Source organism: Convolutriloba macropyga, chromosome 14, assembly GCF_964194025.1.
Source record: "Convolutriloba macropyga chromosome 14, txConMacr16.3, whole genome shotgun sequence".
Lineage (NCBI taxonomy): Eukaryota > Metazoa > Xenacoelomorpha > Acoela > Convolutidae > Convolutriloba > Convolutriloba macropyga.
Window position 1 is genome coordinate 11,299,696 of NC_134481.1, and position 27,953 is coordinate 11,327,648.

The window sequence follows — 27,953 nt, forward strand, 5'->3', positions numbered from 1 at the left end:
ATTTGTTGTTAATTTTTTATGTCATATGCCAAATATTGTATGATTAAAGTTCCCAGCGGTCAACTCTAGATAAACAAGTGAACTTAAATAACTGATATCGGTAAATAACTGATAGCTGTTTGGACTTTCGAATTAAATTTCTAAAAAGAAGAAAAATTGTATTCCTCAACTCATCCCTTCTTCTTCTGGTTTGCATTTTTCGTATTTTAAAATGTTGTATCATTTTCGTAAATTAGCTTCATGTTTTGGAGCTCTTTTTAATGTTTCAGTGAATCAAACAAAAAGTGTTCTGTTGTAATTTCAAACTTTTTAGATGTCTTCAGGATTTAGACAAGACAAATTGTTTCAGAAGAATTTTTTTTTGAAGTTCAGGTACTTTTCAGTTTTTGTGGTTCTTTTTGTTGTCATCTTGTGATAGTCGTTCCAAAAAGGAGACGCAATTGAAGATGTTATATTCTAGCCGTTAATATCTTATGGTTAATCGCGGTTAAATTTAATGGCTTCAAAACTGTGGTTTCAGAAAGTTGTTTGTGAAACTTATTAGTTCAGCTTGTATTTAATGTTATTTTATAGTCCTATGATTTAGTCTCATTTTTAGCAGTCGCAATTAGTTTTCCACGTAATTGTAAGACAAACTGTCTACTCTTTTGGTCGAAAATTTTTGTTGGCTAAGAATTTTGAAAATATTTGTTTTTAATAAAAAAGAGATAGATTTTTGAGATCTGCCAATTTTGTTTCTGTTAAATTTTAGCTAAGCTTCTCTATATACAATTCACAACTTTTATCTTTTGAAATAAAATTTGCTCTTCATAACGGTTTTGTTTTCTTCAAATGGTCTTTCTTCTTGGAACAACCATTTTTTGAAAAACCAATATTCGTGATTTTTGCAAATTCGCCCCTTTTTTGTAGGTTTTTGTTTTCTTTTCACAGTATCACAATAAAGGGCGTCATTTGACTTACAAAAGTTCCCACCTAAAAAAATGCAAACGAAATTTTTTTATTTAATTTAGTGATCGTCTCAATTTTTAATCGATTGGGGAGATATCGTTTTCGTGCATAATTTTTCGTGCAAATTTTTCGTTTTTGCCTGTATTTGTCGTTCTTTTTGTAGCCGTATGACATATCCTGGATAATGAAAGGCCTCAGTCGCTCTCTATTGAGGTATAAAATACTCTTTCTCTCTCTCTCTCTCTCCGAGATTTCATTTGATGCGTAATGTTTCTATTCAGTTCGAGTTTAATTCTTTTTTAAAAAAAAGCAATGTTTTATTAACCTTATGCCGCTTTTGCTCATTTCTAGTCGACTTGTTGCCAATTCGCATTAAGGAAAAGTCCCATATTTTGTTCCAAAAAGTACCGTTTAACCTTCTTAGTATAAATTTATCTGATGCTATTTTGATTTGGTTATGAGAGGTTTTCAAAAAATGGACATGGAGTTTTGGTCGTAATTAATATTTGTAACTGTTTGATTTTCGTTGCCGTCTTTTCTGGTAGTCATATTATGGTAGCCACAGGTCTCATAGGCCCTCTAGAGTAGATTGTTTTCTTCTTTTAGTAGTTTGTTGAACGATAGGTTGATATGTTAATTTTTTTTATCTTTTTCTCATTTGGTAGACAATTAAGTGAAAAATGTAGATGAGCGGGGTCGGAACTTAATGTGCGAACGCACATTACCGAGCCTTCTAGTTGTTTTTGTTGCCATAGCCTAATAGTTCCATTTTTAACTAGATTACGCTCAAATGAGACTAATTAAACCAATTTTTTGGTTTTTGGTTTCATTTAGTCTTTTTTAGCTATATCCTTTTTATAAATTGCTCCCCTCATTTTAAACCTAACCATTGATATAAATACACGTACAGAAAGAAGTACATTTAAGTTTTTAATGTGTTTGATATGTGCAGCTCCTTTTTCAGTGTGTTGAACTTTAATTTTAGCAATGAATAATATCTACAACAACGAGAAAATATTTTGGAATCAATTTGAGTGCCTGAATTCAGATTGAGCTTTAAAAATGAGTCTGACACTTTATGTCCTAATTAATTTCTACAATTTGCGATGGAAAGTTACAAGTACCATTGTTGTTTTCATCGGTTACATCAACATTCTCTATAACAATCTCGATTTCCTCTCGCAAACGTTTTCTTTATCATTTTTCTAACGCCATGATTCAAATGACTTCCGTTTTTCAAATGACGTGAAATTGTCTTCTGACTTAATTATCTGTGAATTAACTGAAAAACAAAAGCACAAGATTCATAATTAAGTAATAAGAGGTGAACTTTTTTTCTCATTGCTATTTTTCTTGTCACTTCTCGTTTTATGTTTTAAGTTTTAATCAAATTTAAAAGTCGATTGTCTTCTCTGTTGTGTCATAACTTGCTTAGCTCAGAAAATGTTTGAAAAATTATCATAGCGTTAGTTACCACATGGTCGCCTATATCCTTTTCTTTCGGACCATACGCTGGAGTTGCATGAGAGATCTTAGTAAATCCTATGGTACCAAGTCATTGCAATTTCATCTTAGATCACTTCTCGCAATTCTTTCATGCTTAGGTAAAGCTTAGATTTGCGGAAAGCTTGTGTCCAGATGTTTCAATTTTATTACTTTGTCGTGATTAGCTCTAATATTAAAACTTGCATCAACAAAAACATAAAAAAAGTATTTTGAGCATTACAATATTTTCATTATCTGCAGAGTCTGTTGTTAACTTTTTTTCAACTTTCGATTTCATTTCCGTTCAAAACCTCGAGTTTCAATTTTACTGTTAATTATTATATGGTTCATAGCCTCTAGGTAGTCTAACATCGCATCATTTACTACAAACCTGTTTTATTTTCAAATAGTTTTTTTTTAAATAAGGCTGAGCTGCTCCGGGTTGTGGGTCTATTCTCGCTAGCTTTCAAAACTTTCAATAAACGGCTTCTAATTTAAAAATTGTTCACTAAAAAGAATTCAATAACTGCCTTTCAGTTTGCAATATAAAGAACTAGAATTATTTATTCTGATTATTGTCTATATCACATTGCAATCTGAAATGTTTCATAAACCAAACAAACGTAAATCACAACTCTCACAATCAACAAACACGAAAACATATGATTAAAAAACATAAAAAAATTTTCCGTTGACGAAATGACAAACTTACTTAATGCGTAAATCAATTATAGACTCCGCGTACAGCGATTGATACCCAACGGTATCTTGTTTTTTCACCCCTAATCTTTTAAACCCCTTTATTGCAACCCCAATTTTGGACCCTATATAATTTAAAACCCAAATGATTCAACCCCCTGTAATGTTTCAACACGATTTTAAGCTTCCTATAAGTGAAGATAATTAGTTCTCAATCAATTTTTATTAATCTAACTAATACAAAATAAAAATGGGATAAACTGAATGAGGTGCAAATACATCAGCCAAATCAATCCTAGTTTAATCTGAAAATTAAGTCAAAGCAAAACTAAAACAATTTGCGATTCATTTATGTCATCTAGTTTCTAAGAGGGCAAATAAAATCAATCAAAAAGTAGATGGAACTCTGGAATATGTCATGTTTCATTACATTCTGAAAACAGCATGACAACGGCCGACCTTGAGTATACCGTTTCTTCCAAAAACAAAGAAGTATTGGCTGTGGCATAAAAATCATGAGTTTTATGTAAAAAAAAGTATTTAGCTATACCACACCCTGGAAGTATTCAAAATATCAAAATTACAATTGCTGCGTTTCACCATTTACACAAGATGGTCATTTTGTTAACGCAAACGGTGAGAACAATCATAATACTTCCTAGGAAAAACCGGTTACGCGAAAAATTATAGAAAAAAATCAAAGTCCTGAGTGAAAATTTAACGCCCGCAGCAACCGTAGCATCTGCAATTTTACCACTAAACGACGTTTTCTCGACACAGTATTCACTGCCGTCGAAACTCAATTTAACACAACCATCGCAGCGTTTAGAAAAAAATTCAAACCTTGTCAATTCCTGAACCGTGGGACCTGCATTTTTTATACCCCATGCGTTTAAAGGGTTTTTCCAGTATGACGGCACAAAAGATGAGCAAGACCGCATTTCAATTTTCGGGGACGAATCTTGAATGAAGTCCTCAAAGGTTCTAAATCTTGGCTTGCGGAAAATATATGTTTAAATTATCAGCTAAAGACTGCTATCAAATTTACACTCTTCATATATATTTTTTCGGTTTTCCTCCTGCTTGTTCGTTTGCTACCCCTCCAAAAAAACAGAGAAAAATTAAAACCCGATAAGTGATGCTTTACAAACCTTTTCTCCAAGCTGTACGCCCGATAAGGTCCTGCTTGGTTTTGAACTTGCCCAAGGTGATGCCTCCAAAAACATTATTTAGCTGCAATGCTGTCGAGCTGCTATTTCAATTAATCCAAAATTTTAGTAAGAAAATTGGAGAACTTAAATTGAAAAAAAATGGTGTCAAAAAACCATGAAGTCCTCTTGACACTTAAAATGATCTCTGCTCTCGCTTTTGAAAAACATAAGGAAATAAAAATTTTGAACTGATTTCTGGGAAATGACTTATGTTGCTGATCAAGAGTAGTTTGACAGCTTCGTTACTGAAAATATAGCCGAGTTTTGGCGATCTCCTTTTTATCTCCGGGGATTTACATCGAAGCCTAATATGGTGACTTATTAGGGGATTTCATCCGGGGCAGTAACTCAGTAACTCTTGATGGGACTCCTGATTGACAACACAGATTTCAACATTTCGAAATGACAGTTGCACAGCTGCTAGGAAAAAATCAATCTGGATTTCATTGAAAATTCAGTTCAACCCACGTTCAAATTTTTGTTATGATTTGCTCATTTATGCCTTCACAAAGAGTAGTTTGTAAATTTTAGTTTACATCCTTCCAATTGAAAAATACCGGTTCTTCTGTCTTCTAGACTAAGACAGTTTTTAATTTTTCTGATTCAAATCAAGCATAAGAGAGGTCGGACTTTTCAAGAACTCTTTTTCGTTAAAAGGCAGTGCGCTGAAAAAAGCTGTCTTGTCATCATACTTCGATTCGAACGCAAATTAGATACCATCCATTTTCCGTTATTAATTGCTGAAAATGAACCCTTAATTCACGGATTTTACTTAGTTATAATTTTAAACGAGAACTTAAATAAGAATTTTCAAAAAATTCAGTTAAGAGTTTTTATTTTCTGGGTCTATCGAGACACAATCAAAATAAAATAATTATGACGTTTATAATTAAAACAAATTAATAATTGAAACAGATTGAAACAATTTTTTTTCGCTCACAAAATATCGCCACTTGAGTTCACAAAGTGCTGTTATTTTTATTTAACTACATATTGGTACGAGCACCGCTTCCGTTGCTGTTTGTTTGTTTTGTTTTTGTTTGTTTTTGTTTACTCCTTGCAACAGGTAGCAAAGTTGAGATGATATTTGCCACCATCTTCTTCCATATTCATGAAGTTGAATTTCGGATACTGACATTTTTTCATTTGGAACTCCATTGTGGGCAGTTTCAGTTGCAGACCTTTCACACATTCGCCTTTTCCTTCTTATGAATTATCAAAAAAGATAAATCGCCCTCCCGTTTAACTTTTTTGGATCTTTTCCGTTTGTGACCCCCAGTACGTTATGCACCCCCCAGTTACAGAGCACGTGTCATTACATGGTGAATTATTATGTAATAATGTGGCTCGTAAAAGATATAAAGCCCACTAAGCTTTCAAACAGAACAGATCCAATAATTCTCTTTTTGAGCTGGTTTCTGTGTCTTCATTGTGAGCCAGTTCCTCTACCAAATAAAGTGGAGCATTTTGTCCATTTTCACTTTTTTTCCATAGAAACCAGTCTCAGGCAAAAACGGTGTCACAATATGGAACAAGGCAACCAAGGAACGATTATACTAATTTTAGTTCACACTAACAAATAAGAGATTTTAGGGAATTATACTAACTGTAATAAATTAATAGAATTTTTTCCTTTTGTGCCCCCACCCCCAGTACGTTATGCTCGCCTCAGTTAGCACGTGTCATTACATGGTAAATCATCATGTAAAAATATGTTACGTGCGTCTTGGGGGTGCAAATAATATGCACCCACTAAGCTGGGGAGGGGGGCAAACGGGAAATATCCAAACAAAATATACAGGGCATTATACTTTTACAATGCTTTTATCTCAAAAATCCAAAAAATTAGCGTAGTATTAGTTGGAAAAGTTTAGAAACAATTTAGCCGTAACTCCAGAATAAACTTAAGTCATACCCTAGAAGGCAAAAACCATAACCAACTAACAATCATACAGTCGCACGCCCACCCAGGAGCGCCAGCTGTATGTTTGCGTGTAACTGTATGATTGTTAGTTGGTTATGGTTTTTGCCTTCTAGAGTGTGACATAAGTTTATTCTGGAGTTACGGCTAGATTGTTTCTGAACTTTTCCAGCTCTCATAGACTACAAAAGCGCTGCATATTACCTAATTTTTGCTGTAGTTTGTTTAACATTGATGACATGCTGATTGGTTGTTTAGGTGTTTAGGTTTGAGTATTGCTAGAGTGTGACTTATGTTTATACTGGAGTTACGGCTAGTAAACTTTTTGCTCTTTTCATCCTTTTAGTATACTACTGTTTTGCCGTAAATTAGTTTGTTATTTGTATATATTAAGCCCCATATTGACTTATGCTAGTTTGTCTCTTGCAGTAGCATCTCTCCTCCTTCCTAGGGTGTGACTTAAGTTTGTTCTGGAGTTACGGCTAGTTTGTTTGGTTGAGTTTGTTGCTGTGGTCTGCTAGCATAGTGTTTCCCGACATCCCCGCTCTCTGTATAACCGTCTCCCGCCCGTTCCGTCCCGCCTTTCCGTTTCGTTGCGCGCTACCCGCTCAACGCCTCCGTTCTGTCCGTCTCGTCTCCCGTTTCTTCGCGCATCGCTTGTTCAATGTTTCCGTCCCGTCCGTTGCGTCGCCCGTTTCCTACCCGCGTTTTCGCCAGTTCCGTTCCGCTCCCTGTTGCGTTGCGCGCCGTTCGCCCGTCCTCCCCGCCCCGTTCGCTTCGTTTCTCGTTTCGTCGTGCTTCGTCCACCAGTCCTCTTTCCCCGGTTGCCTTTATTCCGGTTTAGTCTCATGTTGATTTCAAGCACGTTAGACGCCCTCTCCACTTTGTTACTCACTTTCGCCGAGTAATTCATTACTCGGTAACTTTTTTCTGCTCTTCGACGTCTTGATTATCAAGTCGTCGTCATTTGGGTTAGGTATAACCCTCATTCCACGTGTTTGGTTGAAAGTTACTCTACATTGATAAATTAGCCATTTCAATATCATGACCGAACAGCAAGAAAAATTGAAAAAACTCTTCAATGCAAGATCTAATCTACAATCTGAGATATATAACATCCATAAGGACATCACAGATGCCATAGATCGTCAAGACAGGAGGGTTAAAGTTGAACGTTTGGTTTCTAAGTTAAAGGATGCCTTCAGTAAACTGGTGGAGAAGAATGAAGAACTAGTTGACTTTTGCCAGTAAAGCGGAGAACCCAGATTCAATTTACCCTGTCCATGAGCAACGGTTGGATGATGTAACTAAGAACAATGATAACTTCTTGCTTGCGGCTAGAAGCTATATTGACTCAGTTGCTCACAAAGACACCGTATGTGAGGGCGTTAACCCTCAAGGGCAGTCTAAGAGAAGTTCATGTCGGACAGCATCATCAATGTCTAGCCAGCGTAAACATGACTTCCTAATGGCAAAACTAAAACGCGAAGAGGCCGAGAAACAAGAACAAGCTGCCATGCGCCTCGCTAAACAAAAACACGAAATTGCCATGAGAAAAAAGGAGCTTGAAATGCAAATAGAGCAGATGGCACTTCAAGAATTGGAGGAAGACCACCGCCAGCGTGTTGCTGCAGCTAAATTAGATGAGGCCGATTTAATGGATAATCGTTCATTGTTTAGTCACCACTCAAGTGAACTAAATTTGTTTAAAGATAGGGGATCAGATAAAAGTCAGAGACTTGTTCAGGATTGGGTAAATTCGTTTCCAGCAGGTATTTCATTGACTGCTGCAAGTTAGTTAAATTTTTCTCGTCCTGGTTCAGCAACCGCTGACCCTCCTTTTCAAGATACTGCCCCTAATCCTCCAGAAAACACAAATAATGTTGCCGGTAACTTGAATCACCTTGAAATGCTTTCTCAGTACACACGGCCAGGAGTTGCAATTTCTGTTGCTCAGCAAGAAGCGTTGTATTGGGAATACCTCCAGGCTCAACTGCAGCAACCACTTACTGGTCAAAGAGTCGAGAAGGCACATAGTCCCCCAGGCAGTGGTAAGATGAACCAAGTATCAGTCGACGTAGAAAATGTTGCACTTCCTCCACTTCAGCCACCTATGCGACCTCACCGGCCACCGTCACCCGCTATGGCACCAACGAACGCCATCTTTGTACCTGATTTTTCAACAAACCCACAAATAAATCAATTCTTCGGTCCAAAAATGCTCCAGTATGCCTTGTCAATTACATATGTCAATGCCTCATGTTCCGCAACAACAGAATCCACCTAAAAGTAACATTCAACACCAAACACAAGTTCCTATTGCCCAATCCTCGCATAATGTACCTCCACTTCTAAACCCACTCGTGAACCCGCCTCCTGTATTCCCGCCTCAACAATTATATAATCCTCAGCCGCCCGTGGTTCCGTCGCCCATTCCAGCGAGCGCAAGAACATACCTACCCATCCCCAACATTCCACAACAAAACATTGTCCATTCACCTCAAGCTCGCCTGTTTTCATGCCCTACCGCACCCAAACTTCCCCTTAACCGTAACCTCGATTTAAATTTGTGGCGTTTTCCTCAGAATACTCCCCCAAACTTGAACCAGGCTAAAAATAATGCAACCGTCTTCAACAACGTTCAACCGAACCTACCCCCGACAGCTGCTGACCCCACCATCATCCATCCCATCCTGCAATTGAATGCACAACAAAATCTTAATAGTTACCACGCAGCAACCTGTAGCATCCCTGTTAACCCCTTTAATACAACTACTAACATAGCGCCAACATTTGTCACACCGGTTATACAGCCCACATATGGGCATACTGCCCCGATATCATTGTGTTGGGGTAGCCCACCGCATCCCACGCCTCCAGCGCCAGCATCTGAAAATGCAAGATTGATTAAGGCATTCACTGACGCCTTATCTAGCAAGAGGAATGACCCACTACCCGAATGGAAGTTGTCACAATACAATGGGGATCCTCTACAGTGGCACGAATGTTATGGTCAGTTTAAAAGCGCAATTGACTCTCAGTCCATAACTGATGATGTAAAATTGACATACCTTAAGACCCTCGTTACAGGTAAAGCTAAAACAGCTACAGCTGAGTTCGCCTACTGCGGCGCAGGGTACAGAAACGCACTGAGGACCTTAGAACGTAAATTTGGCCAACCAAAGGCGGTCGTAAGTGCACATTTGGACAAACTCAACAGCTTTCCACCATTCAAGATGCGCAATAGCAACAACATCATTAACTACTTGGGTTGCATTTCAAGTCTTGTCGGGGTATTTAAATCGCTGTCATACGATTCGGTTTTAAAGAGTGCTGCGCTTCTCAACACCGCCGTACAGAAGCTACCACCCAATATGAAGGAGTCATGGTCACTCTTCACGGTCAAAAAGCATTGGGTGAAACCTACTCTTCTTGATTTCAACGATTGGTTAAAAGAGAAGGCCGAAGCGCACGATTTAATGAAGAATACCGCAACTAAAACAAGGACTGAGGATACCAACAACTCAGTAACAAGATCAAAAGTTGTTTCGAAGGCATTCGCTGCAAATACGCAACACAAGAGTAACCTTAAGCCGCAACAGAGATCTCCGTTAACATCAATCTCCAGTTGCATTGTATGCAAAGGTAGCCACCGGTTGTGGGAATGCCGTGTCTTTAAGGAAAAGACCCCCACGCCAAGGTCGTGGCTGAGGCAAAGCTCTGTTTTTCTTGTTTGGGTGATAAACACAGGTTTAGGCAATGCCCAAGTCCCCGAAAGTGTAGAAAAGATGGTTGCAACAGCTCCCATAACACCTTACTTCATGGAGCTGAAAATGTTTTCCCCGCTAAAAACTCAACAAACAACAACATCGATACTTCGAAGTCGAACGCAGGTACAAGTAGGCCATCTACTGGTCAACAGCAACCAAGCAAAACAACCACTTTGTCTTCCGTGACGGATGTCAAAGGCCTCCTTCAGGTCACGGAACTGAAACTTACTAATTCTTCTGGTACTAGTACTACGGCGTTGGTTTTATGCGATACCGCTTGCAGTAATTCTTGGGTGTCCGATAGTCTCGCAGCTAGACTCGGTTTGCAGGGTACTGCATTAAAACTGACCGTTAAGTGTAAAAACAAAAACACGGAAGACCTCAAAGACACAAAGGTGGTTCAATTCACTGTGACACCTAATAAAGATCAAGACTTCGAAGCATTCACTGCGCGTCCCTACGTGAGGGAAACATTAAACGTAGGTTCCGACATCATTGACGTCAAGTCCATGCAAGAAACTTACCTACACTTGGCAGTTCTAGATCCAGTAAGATATAGCTATAGAGAAATTGAGATGATACTTGGACAGGATGTCTACCATGCCATCCGCCCGTTAGAGTATTTTTCAGCAGACGAAAAGTGCTCACAGTTCGCTGTCCGCTTGCCCATAGGTTGGGTTTTATGTGGCCCACTCCCGTCAAGTTCAAGTTTAGTCTCGACGTGTTTCAAAGCCAATATTGAACAGGTTTTTGAATTAGCTTGTCAGGTTAAATCTTGGTATGATATGGAATCGTACGGCGCGTTCAAGCAAATTGACCCACGATCCGCAGCGGATGCTCGCGCGCAGGAAATACTTGAAACAACAACTTTCCATAGCGGCCAATGATACGATGTCGGTATGTTATGGGCTGATGACAACATCCAGCTCCCGAATAACTATTTTTCGTCACTGGCACAGCTCAAGTCTCTCGAAAAGCGGCTCTCGAGAGATACATCATTGAAAAAAAGTTATGCTAATACCATCCGTGAAGACTTGGAAAAAGGTTACTTGATTAGAGTCCCTGATGCTCACAAGGTCGAGCAGCGGTCGAATAAAGAGTGGTACCTACCACATCATCCCGTAATCAATCCGAACAAACCGGGGAAAGTGCGTAGGGTATTAAATGGTGCAGCAAAGTTCCACGGTACTTCTTTGAATAAATCTTTGCTCACTGGCCCCGACCTGCTCCAAAACCTAATCGACATACTACTTAGGTTCCGTCAACATCAATTCGCCGTGTCCGCAGATATCGAGGGTATGTTCCTCCAAGTGGGTGTCCCTGACCGTGACCAGCCATCACTGCGTTTTTTGTGGCGGGAGGACCCCACAACAAATGTTGTAGTGTATCAATACACGCGCCATATATTCGGGGCTAAAGACTCGCCCACATGCGCTAACTATGCACTGCAACGCACGGCCCGAGACAGTGTTAATCAGTTCCCGGAAGCAACCAAAGCTGTCCTAGAAAACTTCTACATGGACGATTACTTGGATTCGGTAGAGTCACCTGAGGGCTCTCAAAAGATCGAAAGAGTTGGTGCATCTTCTCCATCTAGGTGGGTTCAAGCTTACTAATTTTGTAAGCAGTGTACCAAATCTGACTCATCGAATTGATGGGTCAACTCAGTCTACCGAACCAAAAGTAATTGCCTCATCTAAGGAGGATTCTTCGCACGGCTTGGGTTGAAATGGGATCACAACAATGATACTCTAGTTGTGAGTCGGGACACCTCCAGTACAGTAACTAAGTCTTTAACACAGCGCTTGGTATTGAGTCTAGTGTCTAATGTGTTTGATCCCATCGGCCTAGTGGCACCATTTACTGTTGGTGCCCGATTGTTACTAAAGGACATCTGGCGTATCAGCGGGCAGCACTGGGATGAAGAATTACCAAAAGACACTGTAGAAAGGATCCTCGAATGGAGTGAAGAACTACCAAAGCTTGCCGAAATCACTATACCAAGGAGTTACCTTTCGGGAAACTTTAAACACATGGAACTACACATGTTTGGCGATAGTTCCCAAGAGGTCTTCAGCGCTGTTGCATTTCTACGAGCTCAAGTAAACACTTCTAGTGGGCAAAAAACAGAGCTTGCATTTGTCCTGGGTAAAACTCGTGTAGCACCTATGAAGGTGATGACAATTCCAAAGCTAGAGCTGCAAGCTGCTTTACTGGCCGCTCGTTTGAAACAAGATATCTGTCGAGCCCTTACTGTGCATGCCAACAAAATTTATATGTGGACTGACAGCACTACTGTCTTGCAGTGGCTCAACTCCACAAGCAAGCAGCCAATATTTGCTGCAAACCGCGTATGCAAGATTTTAGAACACACTAGCGTTGACGAATGGAACCGCGTTGCCTCAAGCGATAATCCAGCAGATGCCGGTACTCGTGGTATGTCCGCTGAGGTTTTGCAATCAAGTAGCTGGGTGAGGGGTCCAGATTTCTTAAGAACCAAGGAATTCCCGTTCGAACCAAGCATCGAAGTAGTTAAAAGCATCAAACTTGGTATAGTAACTAAGGAAACTGACGAAACCAATACATCATTGGCCGCATCCGTAACCAAGTCAACTAAGGAACCGCCCCCGCGCACGGCCCGAGACAGTGTTAATCAGTTCCCGGAAGCAACCAAAGCTGTCCTAGAAAACTTCTACATGGACGATTACTTGGATTCGGTAGAGTCACCTGAGGGCTCTCAAAAGATCGAAAGAGTTGGTGCATCTTCTCCATCTAGGTGGGTTCAAGCTTACTAATTTTGTAAGCAGTGTACCAAATCTGACTTATCGAATTGATGGGTCAACTCAGTCTACCGAACCAAAAGTAATTGCCTCATCTAAGGAGGATTCTTCGCACGGCTTGGGTTGAAATGGGATCACAACAATGATACTCTAGTTGTGAGTCGGGACACCTCCAGTACAGTAACTAAGTCTTTAACACAGCGCTTGGTATTGAGTCTAGTGTCTAATGTGTTTGATCCCATCGGCCTAGTGGCACCATTTACTGTTGGTGCCCGATTGTTACTAAAGGACATCTGGTGTATCAGCGGGCAGCACTGGGATGAAGAATTACCAAAAGACACTGTAGAAAGGATCCTCGAATGGAGTGTAGAACTACCAAAGCTTGCCGAAATCACTATACCAAGGAGTTACCTTTCGGGAAACTTTAAACACATGGAACTACACATGTTTGGCGATAGTTCCCAAGAGGTCTTCAGCGCTGTTGCATTTCTACGAGCTCAAGTAAACACTTCTAGTGGGCAAAAAACAGAGCTTGCATTTGTCCTGGGTAAAACTCGTGTAGCACCTATGAAGGTGATGACAATTCCAAAGCTAGAGCTGCAAGCTGCTTTACTGGCCGCTTGTTTGAAACAAGATATCTGTCGAGCCCTTACTGTGCATGCCAACAAAATTTATATGTGGACTAACAGCACTACTGTCTTGCAGTGGCTCAACTCCACAAGCAAGCAGCCAATATTTGCTGCAAACCGCGTATGCAAGATTTTAGAACACACTAGCGTTGACGAATGGAACCGCGTTGCCTCAAGCGATAATCCAGCAGATGCCGGTACTCGTGGTATGTCCGCTGAGGTTTTGCAATCAAGTAGCTGGGTGAGGGGTCCAGATTTCTTAAGAACCAAGGAATTCCCGTTCGAACCAAGCATCGAAGTAGTTAAAAGCATCAAACTTGGTATAGTAACTAAGGAAACTGACGAAACCAATACATCATTGGCCGCATCCGTAACCAAGTCAACTAAGGAACCGCCCCCGCAACTAATCCCCTTCGATAAGTACAGTTCTTATCAGAAGTTGCTACGGATAACAGCGTACGCACTCCGCTTGTTACCTTTTCACGAATGTTACCGTAATGCCAATGGTAGCATCATAGAACCCACGGAGCTTGACGAAGCCGAGCGTCATCTCCAGTACCTTGTGCAAGGGGAGTCATTCAATGCAGAGAGGAAAGATCTCCTCGAAAACAAACCTGTTAAACGGAGTAGCCGAATTGCTTCGTTTTCTCCCTTTATTGGGCCAAGTCGTCTTATCCGATCGGCCGGCCGCATCAAACGGTTGGTTGAAGTTGACTTTGATGTAAAATATCCTATCGTTCTCGACGTACGCCATGCATATGTAAAGTTGTTCCTTAGGCACAACCACGTTAAACATCATCATCAAGGTTTTGACTACCTGCGGGCTAAAGTACAGGAACGTTATACCATCCTCAAATTACGATCCTCGCTGCGTTCAATTAAATCCAACTGCGTCACGTGCAGAAAGTTCTGAGCTGCCACTATCCAACCAATCATGGCTGACCTCCCAGTAGAAAGACTCGCATACCAGTCTCCTCCGTTCACAAACACCGGGGTCGACTACTTCGGCCCATTTTACGTTACTGTGCGTAGGACTACCGAGAAGAGGTGGGGTTTCCTCTTCACATGCTTAACTACTCGTGCCGTTCATGTTAAACTTGTTCCGTCCATGGACGCCAGCTCGTGTGTAATGGGAGTGGAGCGTTTTGTCTCCCGTCGAGGTACACCTGCCATCATATTGTCAGACAATGGCACTAACTTTGTTGGCGCGGAAAAAGAACTACGCGAGAATATCGAGAAGTGGAATACCATCAACATCGCCGTCGAACTTGCCCACAAAGGCATTAAGTGGAGGTTCAATCCGCCCAGTGCGCCACACCAAGGTGGCATCTGGGAGAGGCTAGTACGTAGTTTCAAGCGCGTATTTTACACAATGCTTGGAACGCGTCGCCTCACAGATGAGGTTTTAAGTACCACTTTTTGTCTGGTCGAACATGCACTTAATTCACGTCCGCTAACGCCCGTAAGCGCCGACCCGTCCGACCTAGGCGCATTAACACCTAATCACTTTCTCCTCGGTAACCAAGCACGTAGTCTTCCTTCCATCATTGGTGTAGATGAGTTTGATCACCGTAAGCGTTACGCCCGCGCGCAGTCTTACGCTAACGCTATTCGGTCTCGTTGGATCAAAGAGTACGTACCAGCGCTGAACCGACGTTCCAAGTGGCAGACGCCTGCCGAGCTTGACCTTAAGACCGGTGATTTGGTATGGGTAGTTGAAGGGACCAACCCAAGGGGTTACTACCCCACTGCTCGGATCACTGAACTCCGTTACGGTTCCGACAGCGTCGCACGCTCCGCCGTATTGCCCACGTCCTCCGGATCGCTCGTTCGCCCGCTTGTAAAATGAGTACCCATTCTCCCAGCATCTTCTTCTGGGCCGGAGGACGTTAGTAACTAAATAGATGTAAGCGAGAAATATATCATCCAATCAGATTCGAGTATTTATATACGGATTTATATATGCATAGAAATTTACGTACAAAGCTCAGAAAAAGTGCAAAAAACATAATTCCGTTAAACCTAATAATTAAACCTATCAAGTAAGGCTCGTTTGAACTTAATAATTTTCGGTTTTTTGCACGGTTTCGAATAGAATGGTGACCAGCTTTGATCTCAAGTATCAAAAATAGACTGATACCAGTTAAATGAGCAAAAAGACTTTGCCGTCTAAAAAACCACTTGTTGCTATGTACGAACTATACTTAATGCGTTGCTTGATAATAACGAATTTATGACATTGCTTTACAATCTTTGCTTTGTATAGACGTTGTCATAATGATAAATGACGGAATTGAATTGCCAAAGAGTGGTTTTACACCTTTACAATTTTACATCGATTGCAAATGGAGCTGGCTCGTAATGTTAACACATTGTAAAAACGGGCTATCCTTACTTACACTTAATCTTTTTTAAAGTATCTTTAGTAGTTCAGTAGTGAGCGACCACTACTGAACCCCCCCCCCCCCCCCCACCTCGATTTTAGTGGCCTTTTCATATGGTCGACCCCTCTACTAGGGTTGGTGTCTGTATAAACTTGCAAGGAAGGTGTGAAGGAAAAGAGAAGACCTTCAGGGCATCTTGGTTTTAGACGATCCCTGTGTGCGAATACACAGTATCGTCCAGAAGGCCAAACATTTTCGAACGCATCTATTTTCTCAACGAAATCTTGCATCTTCAATTTATGCTCTTCAACACTGTGTCTTATGTTATTTGACCGTTTCTCGACATTTTTACATTGTGACTCGATATGTTTCGACAGTTTGTCTTTCAGCTCTGCTATTTTATCGTCCAGTTTTCTTGAAGCTTTTTCAAAGTTTTCGATTATTTTATCATTCACAGAATCGAGAGATTTAAATGGATTTTGAGCTTGTGCGACTATTTTGTCAATGCCGAGTGGAATTGAATAAACAGCCGTGTATTCTCGGGTCTAGGTTTAAGTTCTTTTCCAGTCAACTTAGATTTCGCAAAAAAAACATGTCTTTAAATTATAATAAAATCTAGATCACAAAGTCTCAAACTGAAAAAAACACTGGTACAAGTTTTACACTGGAACAAGTTGGCTTTATTTTTAGTTTAAAAAAATAAGGGGAGGTAAATTTCTAACATTTCTTAATAATTCTTGATTATTCCTGATAAATCTCATTAATTTTCGCTTAATCTTATGATTTTGCAAAGTTAGATATTTAACATGTAAAAATTGTTATATGCGTTGTCGTGAAATTGTTAATTTTTCTTGCTTATCTTGCCATGTTACCATTGCACAGATCTTACAAGCTTGTTCATATCTGATGTTTTCCTGCAAATTAACATGGCATAATCTTGGTAAGGCTAATCATATTTTATCATGTATCTTAACAAGACTATCAGACATTTTAGTTCATTGGGTTTTAGTATCTGGTTTTAACTAAAAACTAAATTCCAATGAATTAAAATGTCTGATAGTCTTGCTCATATGCATGATAAAATATGGTTAGCCTTACCAAGATCTTGCATATGATATTTGGAAAGAAAACAACACATACGAAAAAGATTGTAAGATCTTCGCATTGGTATGATGGCAAGAAAAGCAAGAAAAATTAACCAAGATTTTAGTTCTTAAACCATTTTTAAAAGCATAGAATAAATGTAAACAGGATGTGAAATGAGGCCACTCTAGATTTGACGAAGTTTTCTTGGATAATCTTGCGAGATCAAAAATATCTCGCAAGATCATACATGATGATTGGTTATTATAAAAGATCTCGCAAAACGAAGTGTAATTTTACAAGATCTTTAAATACGTTGAGATATTTTTCAAGATTTTGAATTGTAATTGGTTATCTCCCAAGATCTGGAGAAACCTGTGGTTATCTTCAAGATCTTTTGATACAATTGATTATCTTTGAATATCTTGCGTGACGAACCCTTATCTTAAAAAACATTTCTGAACTTGCAAAATCATGAAAGCAAATAGTTACATACTGTAAGATTATTGTGTGTCGTCGGCCGGATACCCATTGCTGGAAGATATTGTGGTATATCCATTCTATCTGGACCATCTAGCCATTTTCGGACATAAATACAAGATCTTGCAAGATGACGATTCTTTTTGCAAAAAAATAACATAGTTATTTCGATTTGCTCTAAAAATTGCAACATTTATTATAATTTCGTGAAACTTCGCAGAAGTCGATTGAAATTTAGAGACTAAAAGTCGGAAATGAACTCTTCTAGACCTGAACTGAGCGCGTTCCAATAGTTTTTGTTTCTTTGAATGAGTTCAAATTCAATCGGTACAATTTCATCGGTCGAATTTCAAATTTTTCGCCGGTCCAGAAATATCCAACCTCATTTTCGTTCAAACTTGATCGGATTTCATCGTTTTGCTTTGAAATTGCTGTTTGGTGTTTAACTCCTTGTTCTGCGTTTATTTCAACTCCTGACACAGCGACAGTAAGTTTTGCTTGTGTATCTATCCCCTTTGATTTATCCGAAGAAAGATATTTCTCTTTATTCTTGTACTCTTTCGCGAAGTTTTGATTCATATCTGAAATTGCTCTATCAGGTCTCAGCCATTCGTCCGACCAAAATGTCGAGTTCCATTTTTCCTTGTCAAAATCAGCGGTGCTTTCTTCATTTTGCATAAGAATTGTTTCCATTAATTCGGCCAGGCTTAAATTTAGGTAATGTTTCTCTCCCATAAAGTTTTCAGCCAAATTTCTCCATTTTCCTCTTTACTTTTACTTTAAAATGGTCAAACAACAACTTTCGAGCAACAAAGAATAAAATAACCGAGCAGGCAAGTCTTGTTTGAAACAAAAATTTATTAAGTAAAAACATATGACAATTAGATTGAGGGTTTTATATTCTTCCTGCAAATAAAGCGAGAAAAGTGTGTGTGTGTGTGTGTGTGTGTGTGTGTGTTTAGGTTTGTAGGTTTTTGTGTTTGTGTCTGTGTGTGTTTGTGTGAGTGTGTGTATGTGTGTGTGTGTGTGTGGGTTTGTGTGTGTGTGTGTGTATTTGTGTGTGTTTGTGTATGTTTGTGTGTGTCTGTGTGTGTTGGTGTGAGTGTGTTTGTGTGTGCTTGTGTGTGAATGTGTGTGTGTGTGTTTGTGTGTGTGTATGTGTGTGTGTTTATGTGTGTGTGTTTGTGTGTGTGTATGTGTGCGTGTGTCTGAGGGTGTATGTGTGTGTGTTTGTGAGTGTGTGTGTGTTTGTGTGTGTGTATGTGTTTGTGTGTGTATGTGTTTGTGTGTGTATTGTAGTATTACGAGAGCCGTTACAAATGAACGGATAATTAATCCCGCATTAGAGCGAACGTATTTAGGCGCTAATTAACCATTCTTTCGCCGCGCGCTAAATAAACTAACGCTTGTTAAGACTACCAGTACACAAGTATTTAAACAACCCAGTTCGACCTATTTAAATAAAACAACTTTAGGCCTGGATCTCCTCGCTTATATCCAGGATAGAAAACGTACGTTGTTGAACGTAGGCGGCCTGTAAAACCACAGTTTCTTTTGATTTAAATCACTTCTGCTTTTGACAGTTGCAATGCAGATCTTTCCCCCCAAGTTCAATAAAGATGAGCAGATTGCTTCAGGGGAAAAGACAATAGAGTCTCATAAAAAGCCCCCAAGAAAACCATAATTGTTGCGGTTTTAGAAGAGGGGAAAAGCAGAAAACAGGCGCCTACGAAATCAATAATTGATGCTCTCAGCTTTTTAGATTTTTATTATTTTTTGGAGTTTCAATAATTTTTCCGTGAGATAAAAAAGAGTTAATTTTCTTACCTTCTCGGCCAATAGGAAAATTAAGAAGCACCTCACTATGAACTTGAGTTTGTGATTCGCTCCCTATCGGCCCAAACGGAGCTGAGAGGAATTAATTGTTTCTCTCAGCGAAGTGGGACGGAATAAAATTAGAGAGACAGAAATCACTCCCAGAAACAAGCAGCAGACAACTGCTTTCATTTTTCTCAAAATTTAACTTCACTTTAACAATAAAATAGTCGAACAAAATTGTTTAATAACTTAGAAAAATAATTCCAGATTTAATTTTATAACTTTCTTTTTCGACAAATAACATAACTGAAGAAACACCCAAGTGAACGATCGCCCAGCAGCTCACCTCCATTTCATCACTACACAACTGGTAATTAGTAAGCTGTAATATTATATTTACTCTTTTATAAATTAAATACTTTCAGCCCCCCAACTATTTTAAATTGAGACTTATAGCACAGACAGGTCTTAGGCATATATCTTTGCCTTCGATTTGTTATATCTTTTGTCAAGTTTGACTGGCATACATAAAGAGATCCCGTATTGTGTGATCTGTAACAGCCCAGCCGAATTTGATAGTATGTGTGTGTGTGTCTGAGGGTGCATGTGTGTGTTTGTGTGTGTATGTGTGTGTGTGTCTGAGGGTGCATGTGTGTGTGTTTGTGTGTGTGTGTGTGTGTGTGTGTTTGTGTGTGTGTGTGTTTGTGTGTGTGAGTGAGTGTGTTTGTATGTATATTTGTGTGTGTGTTTGTGTGTATGTGTGTGTGTGTGTCTGAGGGTGTATGTGTGTGTGTGTGTTTGTGTGTGTGTGTGTGTGTGTGTGTGTGTGTTTGTGTGTGTATGTGTGTGTGTGTGTGTCTGAGGGTGCATGTGTGTGTGTTTGTGTGTGTGTGTGTGTTTGTGTGTGTGTGTTTGTGAGTGTGAGTGAGTGTGTTTGTGTGTATATTTGTGTGTGTGTTTGTGTGTGTATGTGTGTGTGTGTGTTTGTGTGTGTGCGTGTGTGTATGTGTGTTTGTGTGTGTGTGTTTGTATGTGTGTGTGTGTGTTTGTGTGTGTTTGTGTGTGTGTGTGTGTTTGTGTGTGTGTGTTTGTGTGTGTGAGTGAGTGTGTTTCTGTGTATATTTGTGTGTGCGGGTGTTTGTGTGTGTAGTTGTGTTTGTGTGTGTTTGTGTGTGTGTATGTGTGTATGTGTGTTTGTGTGTGTGTTTTTTTTGTGTGGTTGTGTGTGTATGTGTGTGTATGTGTTATGCAACACTCGGAAACCAAGTTTTACTCGGAAATCAAGACTAAGCAGTGTAAACTGGTACATGAACAGTGCAAAAGAACAAACTGGGCCATCAACAAATAAAACAAAAACAGAAAGTCTTGGAACTGATTCAGCACTGATTTGCTCTCCCACCGACCTCTGGGCTGTTTTTTTGTAAACTGAAATGCTTCCTCTCTTGACTCTCCAACAGACGTGCATCTGTGGCATTTTTTTAAATCAAATAGTCGTTCTCGCACGGACTAAATTAGTATTAAAAGAAATTCCCAAAAATATTTAGGGGAAAGAAACGAGATGCCTGATTTCGTCGCCAGTTGAGACATATCCCCCCTCGACTACCACTTTTGCCAATACATTCGTAATTGTCTCCTCCGACATCTTTTTAATGTCTTTAGAGTTCAAATATCTCGTGTCATCCACACAATTCATATTCTCTAATCAGCTAAACATTTTTCCTGTAAACAAAAGGGTATACCTTCTCTTTGGTCAAAATTGGGCTATAAAATTATTGAGAATTGGAAAAAAAATTAAGAGAGTGAGAATTACAGCAGGCGCAAGATCAGCCGGCCAAAAATCTAATATCTTGGAGACCCACGCCGTTCGTTTCCAAGTTCCTGTAAGTCCTCAACATCTTTAACAGATCTTGGCAAGATCTAGCAAGTTTTCACTTTGATCTTTCCAAAATCTTGAAAGTGGTTGCGTGGGTCTTCGCACTGTGTCGTTAGTTATGAGACTTTAGGCGGGCTGTAGTTCGGGACCTCGTCCGTGTGGCCAAAAACACACTCTTAATTTTAAAACTGAACAGATTTATCAGAGAATTCAGATTAAAATCTGAACGAAAAAAAAGTTAAAATAAAAAAGATTAACCTGATTTGACATGTGACCCTTTTATTGTGAGGTCTCTCCTTGCCGATTTCTGCCCACTGACCACATACTGGATTTCAAACATTCTAAATCTATGCGGGTTATTCTTCATAACAGAGACTAGTTCTTCACACGCGTCACTGTTCATCGCAATTATTTTGAAATTGAATACATTCAGCATTCGTATGTTTGACCTCCACCCCTCGGCAACTTCAAATTTTTCCAGAAGGTCTCCAAAAGTAGGTCGCCAGTTTAGCCGAACTTTTTCCATTGGGATCATTTCAACGTTTCGTTCAGTTATATTAGCGATTCCTAGATGCAAACGGTGTCTATTTTAACAACAGTCAGTGTCGATAATGAAGAAAAAACTAACAATACGAGAGGTGCTTCCTTTTGTACGTGAAAGAAAATATAGTTTCCATAAGCTTATATATGTAGAAAATCGAATGAGCGTAAGAGGGGGGACTAGCATGCTAAAGCAATTCACCAAAGTCTAAGTATTGAAAAATAATAAGATGATTATAGATTATCAAGTTCTAAATTGGGGAAACAAAGCTGTGTCTCTAAAACAAAGTTATGGGTAAAATCAAAAGCGAATGCTGCTCTTAATTCGAGTACGAAGCTGCCATTGAGAAAAATTAAATCACTACACGACATCTTAAAATTTTCGCAAAAAAAGTTGAGGAATGGCGTCCGACACGTATTGAAATGTCGTCCGGGCGTCGTTATTTTGTGTTTTCGTTCCAACTCACTTAAGTGGGGGGAGGAACTATATACTCAAATGGGTTTTTTTTGTTCAGTCATTTTCAGCCGATCGATATAATCATCGCAGAGAGTTGTGAGTTGTATCATTAGAAAGCCCGCCCAGCGTAGAATATGTTATTAAAAAGATTTTTACGATTTTCATTTTTTACCGGGAGCTATCGAGGTCTAAAGTTTCGTGAATAGGAGACAACATTACGACTTTTTTATTCACGTTTTTTGTATTTTGGAACAATTTTGCTTCTAAAAAAGTTAAAGTTGTTAACGGTAGTGGGATTGATTATACCTTTGAAAATAGGTGAGGCATTTTCGTCAATTTTGCTTTTAAAAAAGTTAAAGTTGTTAACGGTAGTGGGATTGATTATACCTTTGAAAATAGGTGAGGCATGTTGAGTTGTTCAATACGAGTTTTCTAGAGTTTATGATAAATTTCTCAGAGTTCAACCGTTTTGGCAAAAGTGGGACAAAATATGCATTTTAGCTCAACTTTTCCGGAAGTAGACATCTTGAAACTGCAGTCATATTTTTCGCATGATCAAAAAGAGAGCTAACTGTACTAACGCTGGCTTTGAGAGCCTTTTGGAAACATAATTTGCCAGTTTTTTGCAAATTTCAACTCGATATTTATACAAAATCCCTTGTTTTTTTTTCATTTATTGGGAAATATGTTTAAAAGTTCAATTAAATCGCAAAAATTTGAACAACTGATTGTTTTCTTAGACGCACCGCAGTGTCAGGGCTGATCTTTATTGCACCATTGCATGTATCCTTACGTTAAAAAAGGAAGAATTAGATTTTAATGGGGCACCGCATTCTTCTTCAAAATATATCCAAATTTAAAGATTTTTTGTATATTACTGACATATTTTTGGAAGTCGGTATTTACAAAAAATGAGGCCCAACAGACATATATTGGGGTTTCAGAATTGAGCTCGTGTTCTTTTTGGCTCTGGCCAATTGTTTCCGTAAAATTTTGAGGACTCCTTATGGTTTGCTTTCCTTTTTAATACCTTTGTAGTCTAATGACTTAGTCTCCTCAATCAAATATCCAATCGACTTGTTATGAGGTATAAGTGAACCTACACAATGCTTTCAGTTGTTATCTAATGGTTCTTATTGCTTTAAACATTGTTGTTTTAAGAAAAAAATTTTCGACTTCCTGTGAGTTTTTTTTCAATGTCTGTAACGGTTATATTTAACTAAAAGTTTTCTGGTTTTGATACTACAATTTTTTCGAATTTTTTCAAAATGTTTAAGCATATTTCCACATTGATTCATGCGGATTTTATAGGTTTTTATTTTTGCCTGCGTTTGTCATTGTTCGTTTTATCATAACTTAACCTTGATAATCATATGTCTCAATCGCTTCTCCAGGACCTATAACTGAACCTATTTGAAGATTTCATTTTTAAGCTATTTTTTAATGACTTTTTAAATCAGGCTCTCAAAGAAAAACATTTTTTTTTCAATTTTCTTCCTTCTGCTCTCATTTTTGTCACCACGTAGCTCAATCTCACTAATAAAAAGTCTCAAATAATTTTGTTGATTCAAACTTCTTTCTCTGTTAGTTTTATGTTTTGACTTATGGCTTCGATCTTTTATTTTCCAAAAAAAATTGGGGTACTATAAGGTTAAACTTCTAGTTCTCTTTTTTGCCAACTCTACGTAGTCCTTTTGTATGGACCCGTTGACGATCAGATGAGAAGCAAGTGATGATTTACAGGTCTGACATCAAACATCTTATAAATACAGTGCCTTGAACAAGGTGGTGTCGTAAAAGTGTTTGCTAAGTTTTGGCATCTGCCTGTATTTGTCGTTATTTTGTAGTCTCGTGACTTAGTCTCAGTTTATAACAGGCCCATCGGCTTCCTGAGGCGTTGTAACTTAGTCCATCTCTTTTTGTTGAAATCTTATGTCTAATATGATGTAGTCGTATGACGTACACGTATAACGCACACTATTTTTGTAGTCGTCATTACACTTGATAATTACCGGTCTCTTTTGCTTCCTATGTTGATATAATTGAAGTTTTTAATGATTTTAGTTAACATCTGAAGATAATAATAGCTGTGAAATTAATTGTTTTCAGTAGAAGAAACGTATTTTTGAACATCACGCCTCTTTGCTCTTTTTGTCGACTTGTTACTCAGTCGATCGAGGACAGGTCCCACTTCTTTTCTAATGATGTACAGGTTAATTTGTTTTGCCTAATTTTTATCTGATTCGAGTTTGATTTTGTGATGTGTTTTTAGTATAGACATCAAGTTTGGTTTGTAATTAATATTTGTTATTTGATTACTATTAATGTCTTTTCTAGCAGTCCTATTAACAACAACTTCCATCTCATCATCATTTGGTAGCCAATGAGTTGAAGAATGTGGATGAGCGGGGTGGAAACATTATGTGCGTACGCACAATACCGGGCCAGCTTGTTTAATTTAAATTATCAAAACTGACTGCCCTAAAATTTTTCCCAAAAAGTATTTCTCTGAACAAAATCTATATATTAGCATCGGTAAATGTTCTAAAAAATTAGGGATAGAAAATAATTACTATGGTCGCGAATAGGAGATCTATTGATTATCTATTGATTAAGAAGGTATCTCTCACACAGTCTATTTTTTAATTTTCCTTTTTGTTCAGAATAGTTTTACTAAATACCAATCAGTCGGCAAATAAAATTATATTTTTTATACAAGTGGAAACTATGCTTATAATTGTATATCCTTATATTACACATCATATTTGAATGACCTCGATTTTGTGATTCTGGCAAAATCTTGCAAGATAACCATCTGGTCTCCACTTGGGCAATTGTGGCCCATATGGTGTTAAAACTTTGACACTGGTCAAATTTTGATTACCGTTTGTCTATAACAGTAGTATAGTGTCCTTAAATTTTCACAAAAATGACAAAGAAAATATATATTTTTGAGCATGTCTCATTGCGTTCATGTATTATTTTTGCTAAATATCATTCAATAAATTAGAAATTTGTGCTTTTTTCTGAATTGTCAAAATTTTTGGTTGAAATAGTTTCTTTAAAATAAGATTCTAACAAACTCTGATTGTCAAGTTGGTAAATAATTGTGTGTCATCAGATTAGTGACGGCATACAACAACGGTAGTTCTTAGAAAATCACTTCTACAAGCCCAATTGTTGGTGCTCCGCTTTCACTGTTGCCAAGTTGAAGCGTTTCTCCGCAAAACTTTGTGTTTTATCTTTCATTTGAATAAGAGTATGAACGGCAGAAACTCATGATCACGTGAAAAAGGAAAACATTAGCAGAAACGCACAGCTGAGTATCAAAATTATGCTAAGCAATGTATGGTAATGAAGCAAAATTTAAGAAATAACTTGCTCAAAGATGAAACCAAGGTTCAGTTAAACATTTAGACCCAAAATTGTCAGAAAAATTGCGTTGAACTATTTTTGACCGAAAATTAACGAATATGAATATATTTGTTTGTTTTCTGTGCATTTATCGAATAACCCAGTATTCGTTGAGTAAAACATCGATGCACTGAAATTTATGGATTAAGTTCTGCGTAGATTACTTAAGTCGAAGTTTCAGTGCCGTTTTAGCACATTATATGCACATATGCGCTGAAAAGTGATAACATGCGTTGAGATGCGCTGAAAAGTGATAACATGCGTTGAGATGCGCTGAAAAGTGATAACATGCGTTGAGATGCGCTGAAAAGTGATAACATGCGTTGAGATGCGCTGAAAAGTGATAACATGCGTTGAGATGCGCTGAAAAGTGATAACATGCGTTGAGATGCGCTGAAAAGTGATAACATGCGTTGAGATGCGCTGAAAAGTGATAACATGCGTTGAGATGCGCTGAAATATGATAACATGCGTTGAGATGCGCTGAAAAGTGATAACATGTGTTGAGATGCGCTGAAAGCCCGGACCTTAGTGCCATAGTAAATCAGTGCTGTTACATTGGATTCCAATTGTTAAACGTCGGCCCAGTACTGTATCAGTGTATCCTAAGAGTTTGGTGGTATCCCATTATGTTCAGTCTATACGCATAGAAACATTTTTTTCTGAAAAAAGACTGTACATCCTGGTTTTGATTCCCATGATGTTCATAGCAAAGTCATAGTAAATTGTGAAAATTTCGAAAAAAATTTGAAAATTTGGGCGATGCGCATGAAGACTACTTATAATCTTAAAACGTTGCAAGTAACGTATTAAGATTAGCAAAAAAACCCGCCAAAACCAGTATTTACACGCCGAAACCTAGGGCCCAAAATATTCAAAATTCAGCTCAAAATCCCTAAGTAGTACACTGATATGCGCTAAAACTGTGTACGAAATGTACTGAAATTTTATCGCATAATCTTATATAATTTTATCGCAATTGAGAGCCTATCAGCGCATTTCTTATAAAAACGTTTCGAAATATAAAACCAAATTAAGTGTAAAATGTGCAGAATATCTTTGACCGAGTTGGATACGAGATTGCAACGACACTTGGGAGCGAAGTTCAAGACTGAGACAACGCTAGGATAGCATGGAAAAATTTAGATGAATGTATTGAAACCTTCTGAACTGTTACGAAAATTTATCGTATTTCTTACACAATTTTCAAAATAATGGGTAGATTTGAATCGACTCGGGTAGAGTTGAAAATTTTTTCTCCCTTTGTACGAACTGAACCAGGACGTTATGTTCTTTTTGTTCTTGACCTTGTCCGTTTTATTGAGAAACTATTATCATACTTTTCTGTTGATAACTGCTGATGACCCAGTACAATACCACAAGCGGTTTTAACACGCATGAACAATTTAAAACCATATAATTGGCATTAAGAGTTCACTTTGGTGGTATTTTACATAGGAAAAATTTCCTTTTCCTATTAGTAAGATTTAGCATCTAGATTTCAATCCCCTGATCATCCAAAAACAAAAGAAGAGTTTTATTTTTGAAGTGCCCTGAAGGGATTTTGAAGGGTCTTGAACACACCCCCTCCCCCTCCGACAAAACTAAAAGCCCCCATGCAAAAATAGAGCCCACCTTTGTGGTATAAGTGAGGTAATTGCAGATCGGAGTACATTACATGCGATGAATGCTCGCTAAGCTTGGGGGTGGGGGGGGGGTGTATAAAGGGAACAACACTAAAGAATATGTTTCAATAAATAGCAATGAAAAACCTACCATTTCGCCTCATATAATCCGCCACTGCTAATTTCGCCTCTTGTGAAATCATGAGAACATCAAAGGTCATTTGGTCTCTCCCGGTCAACACATTGAACGAACACTTGGCCGAATCTTGGTACACATAGGCTAGAGGTCGAACAAAGAACCTGTCAACTTTGGCGTGTTTCCACACCGTCAAATGACCTTCACCAAACGGAATACTGTCGTAGCTTTCTGGTGCCAGTTCCAGGTCAAAGTAACCACCTTTTGTTATCGAATTTTGGGCACTTTTCTGCTCACTGGGTTTCTGTTTTGGGAACTTTTTCTTCCTCGAACCCCCCCCCCCTTCAGGTAGATAATAATTGGCCTGCATAATTGATATTTTACTTTTTAAAGAAATAAAAAGTATAGTTTATATATAATAGCTATCCCAAACACGAATTAGTTTGTTCACAAACAAATTTTGCCTAAAAAAAGGGGGTGGAGCAGGAGAAAACAATTCCCTCTTTCGCGTCCGTCAGAATATTTTTGTCTTCTTGTAATATTGACTTTTGAGATTGATCAGTACTTTCAAGTTGTTCGTCTTCATATTTGAGAAATCTTTTGTTAATATTTTCTTTATTTCGAATAACTTTCGATAATGCTGCGTCATTCCATGGCAAGAGTAAGGAAGCAGTGAATATCAAAAGCCAACCCATGATTG

At 38.6% G+C, this 27,953-nt stretch overlaps 1 protein-coding gene across 1 annotated transcript; it reads right to left on the reverse strand.

Annotated features, from left to right (window-relative positions):
• Positions 1-5,295: 5,295 nt before the first annotated feature.
• On the reverse strand, positions 5,296-27,560 carry LOC142353238 (uncharacterized). Its single transcript, XM_075405471.1, has 6 exons — positions 27,269-27,560; positions 21,340-21,648; positions 20,771-20,927; positions 17,661-18,096; positions 16,012-16,372; positions 5,296-5,524 (listed from the first exon to the last, which is right to left on the reverse strand). The coding sequence occupies exons 3-6, from the start codon at positions 20,899-20,901 to the stop codon at positions 5,394-5,396; spliced, it is 1,059 nt and encodes a 352-aa protein (XP_075261586.1). The 5' UTR covers positions 20,902-20,927; positions 21,340-21,648; positions 27,269-27,560; the 3' UTR covers positions 5,296-5,393.
• Positions 27,561-27,953: the final 393 nt, after the last annotated feature.

What these genes read in the sequence shown, in the direction of transcription:
- LOC142353238 (XM_075405471.1), bottom strand. Translation starts at nt 20,901, where the DNA reads ATGAATTGTGTGGATGACACGAGATATTTGAACTCTAAAGACATTAAA. An exon ending in TCAACTGGCGACGAAATCAG is followed by an intron (nt 18,097 to 20,770) that starts GCATCTCGTTTC and finishes CCTAAATTTAAG; the next exon opens with CCTGGCCGAATTAATGGAAA. An exon ending in TTGGAACGCGCTCAGTTCAG is followed by an intron (nt 16,373 to 17,660) that starts GTCTAGAAGAGT and finishes ACTTAAACCTAG; the next exon opens with ACCCGAGAATACACGGCTGT.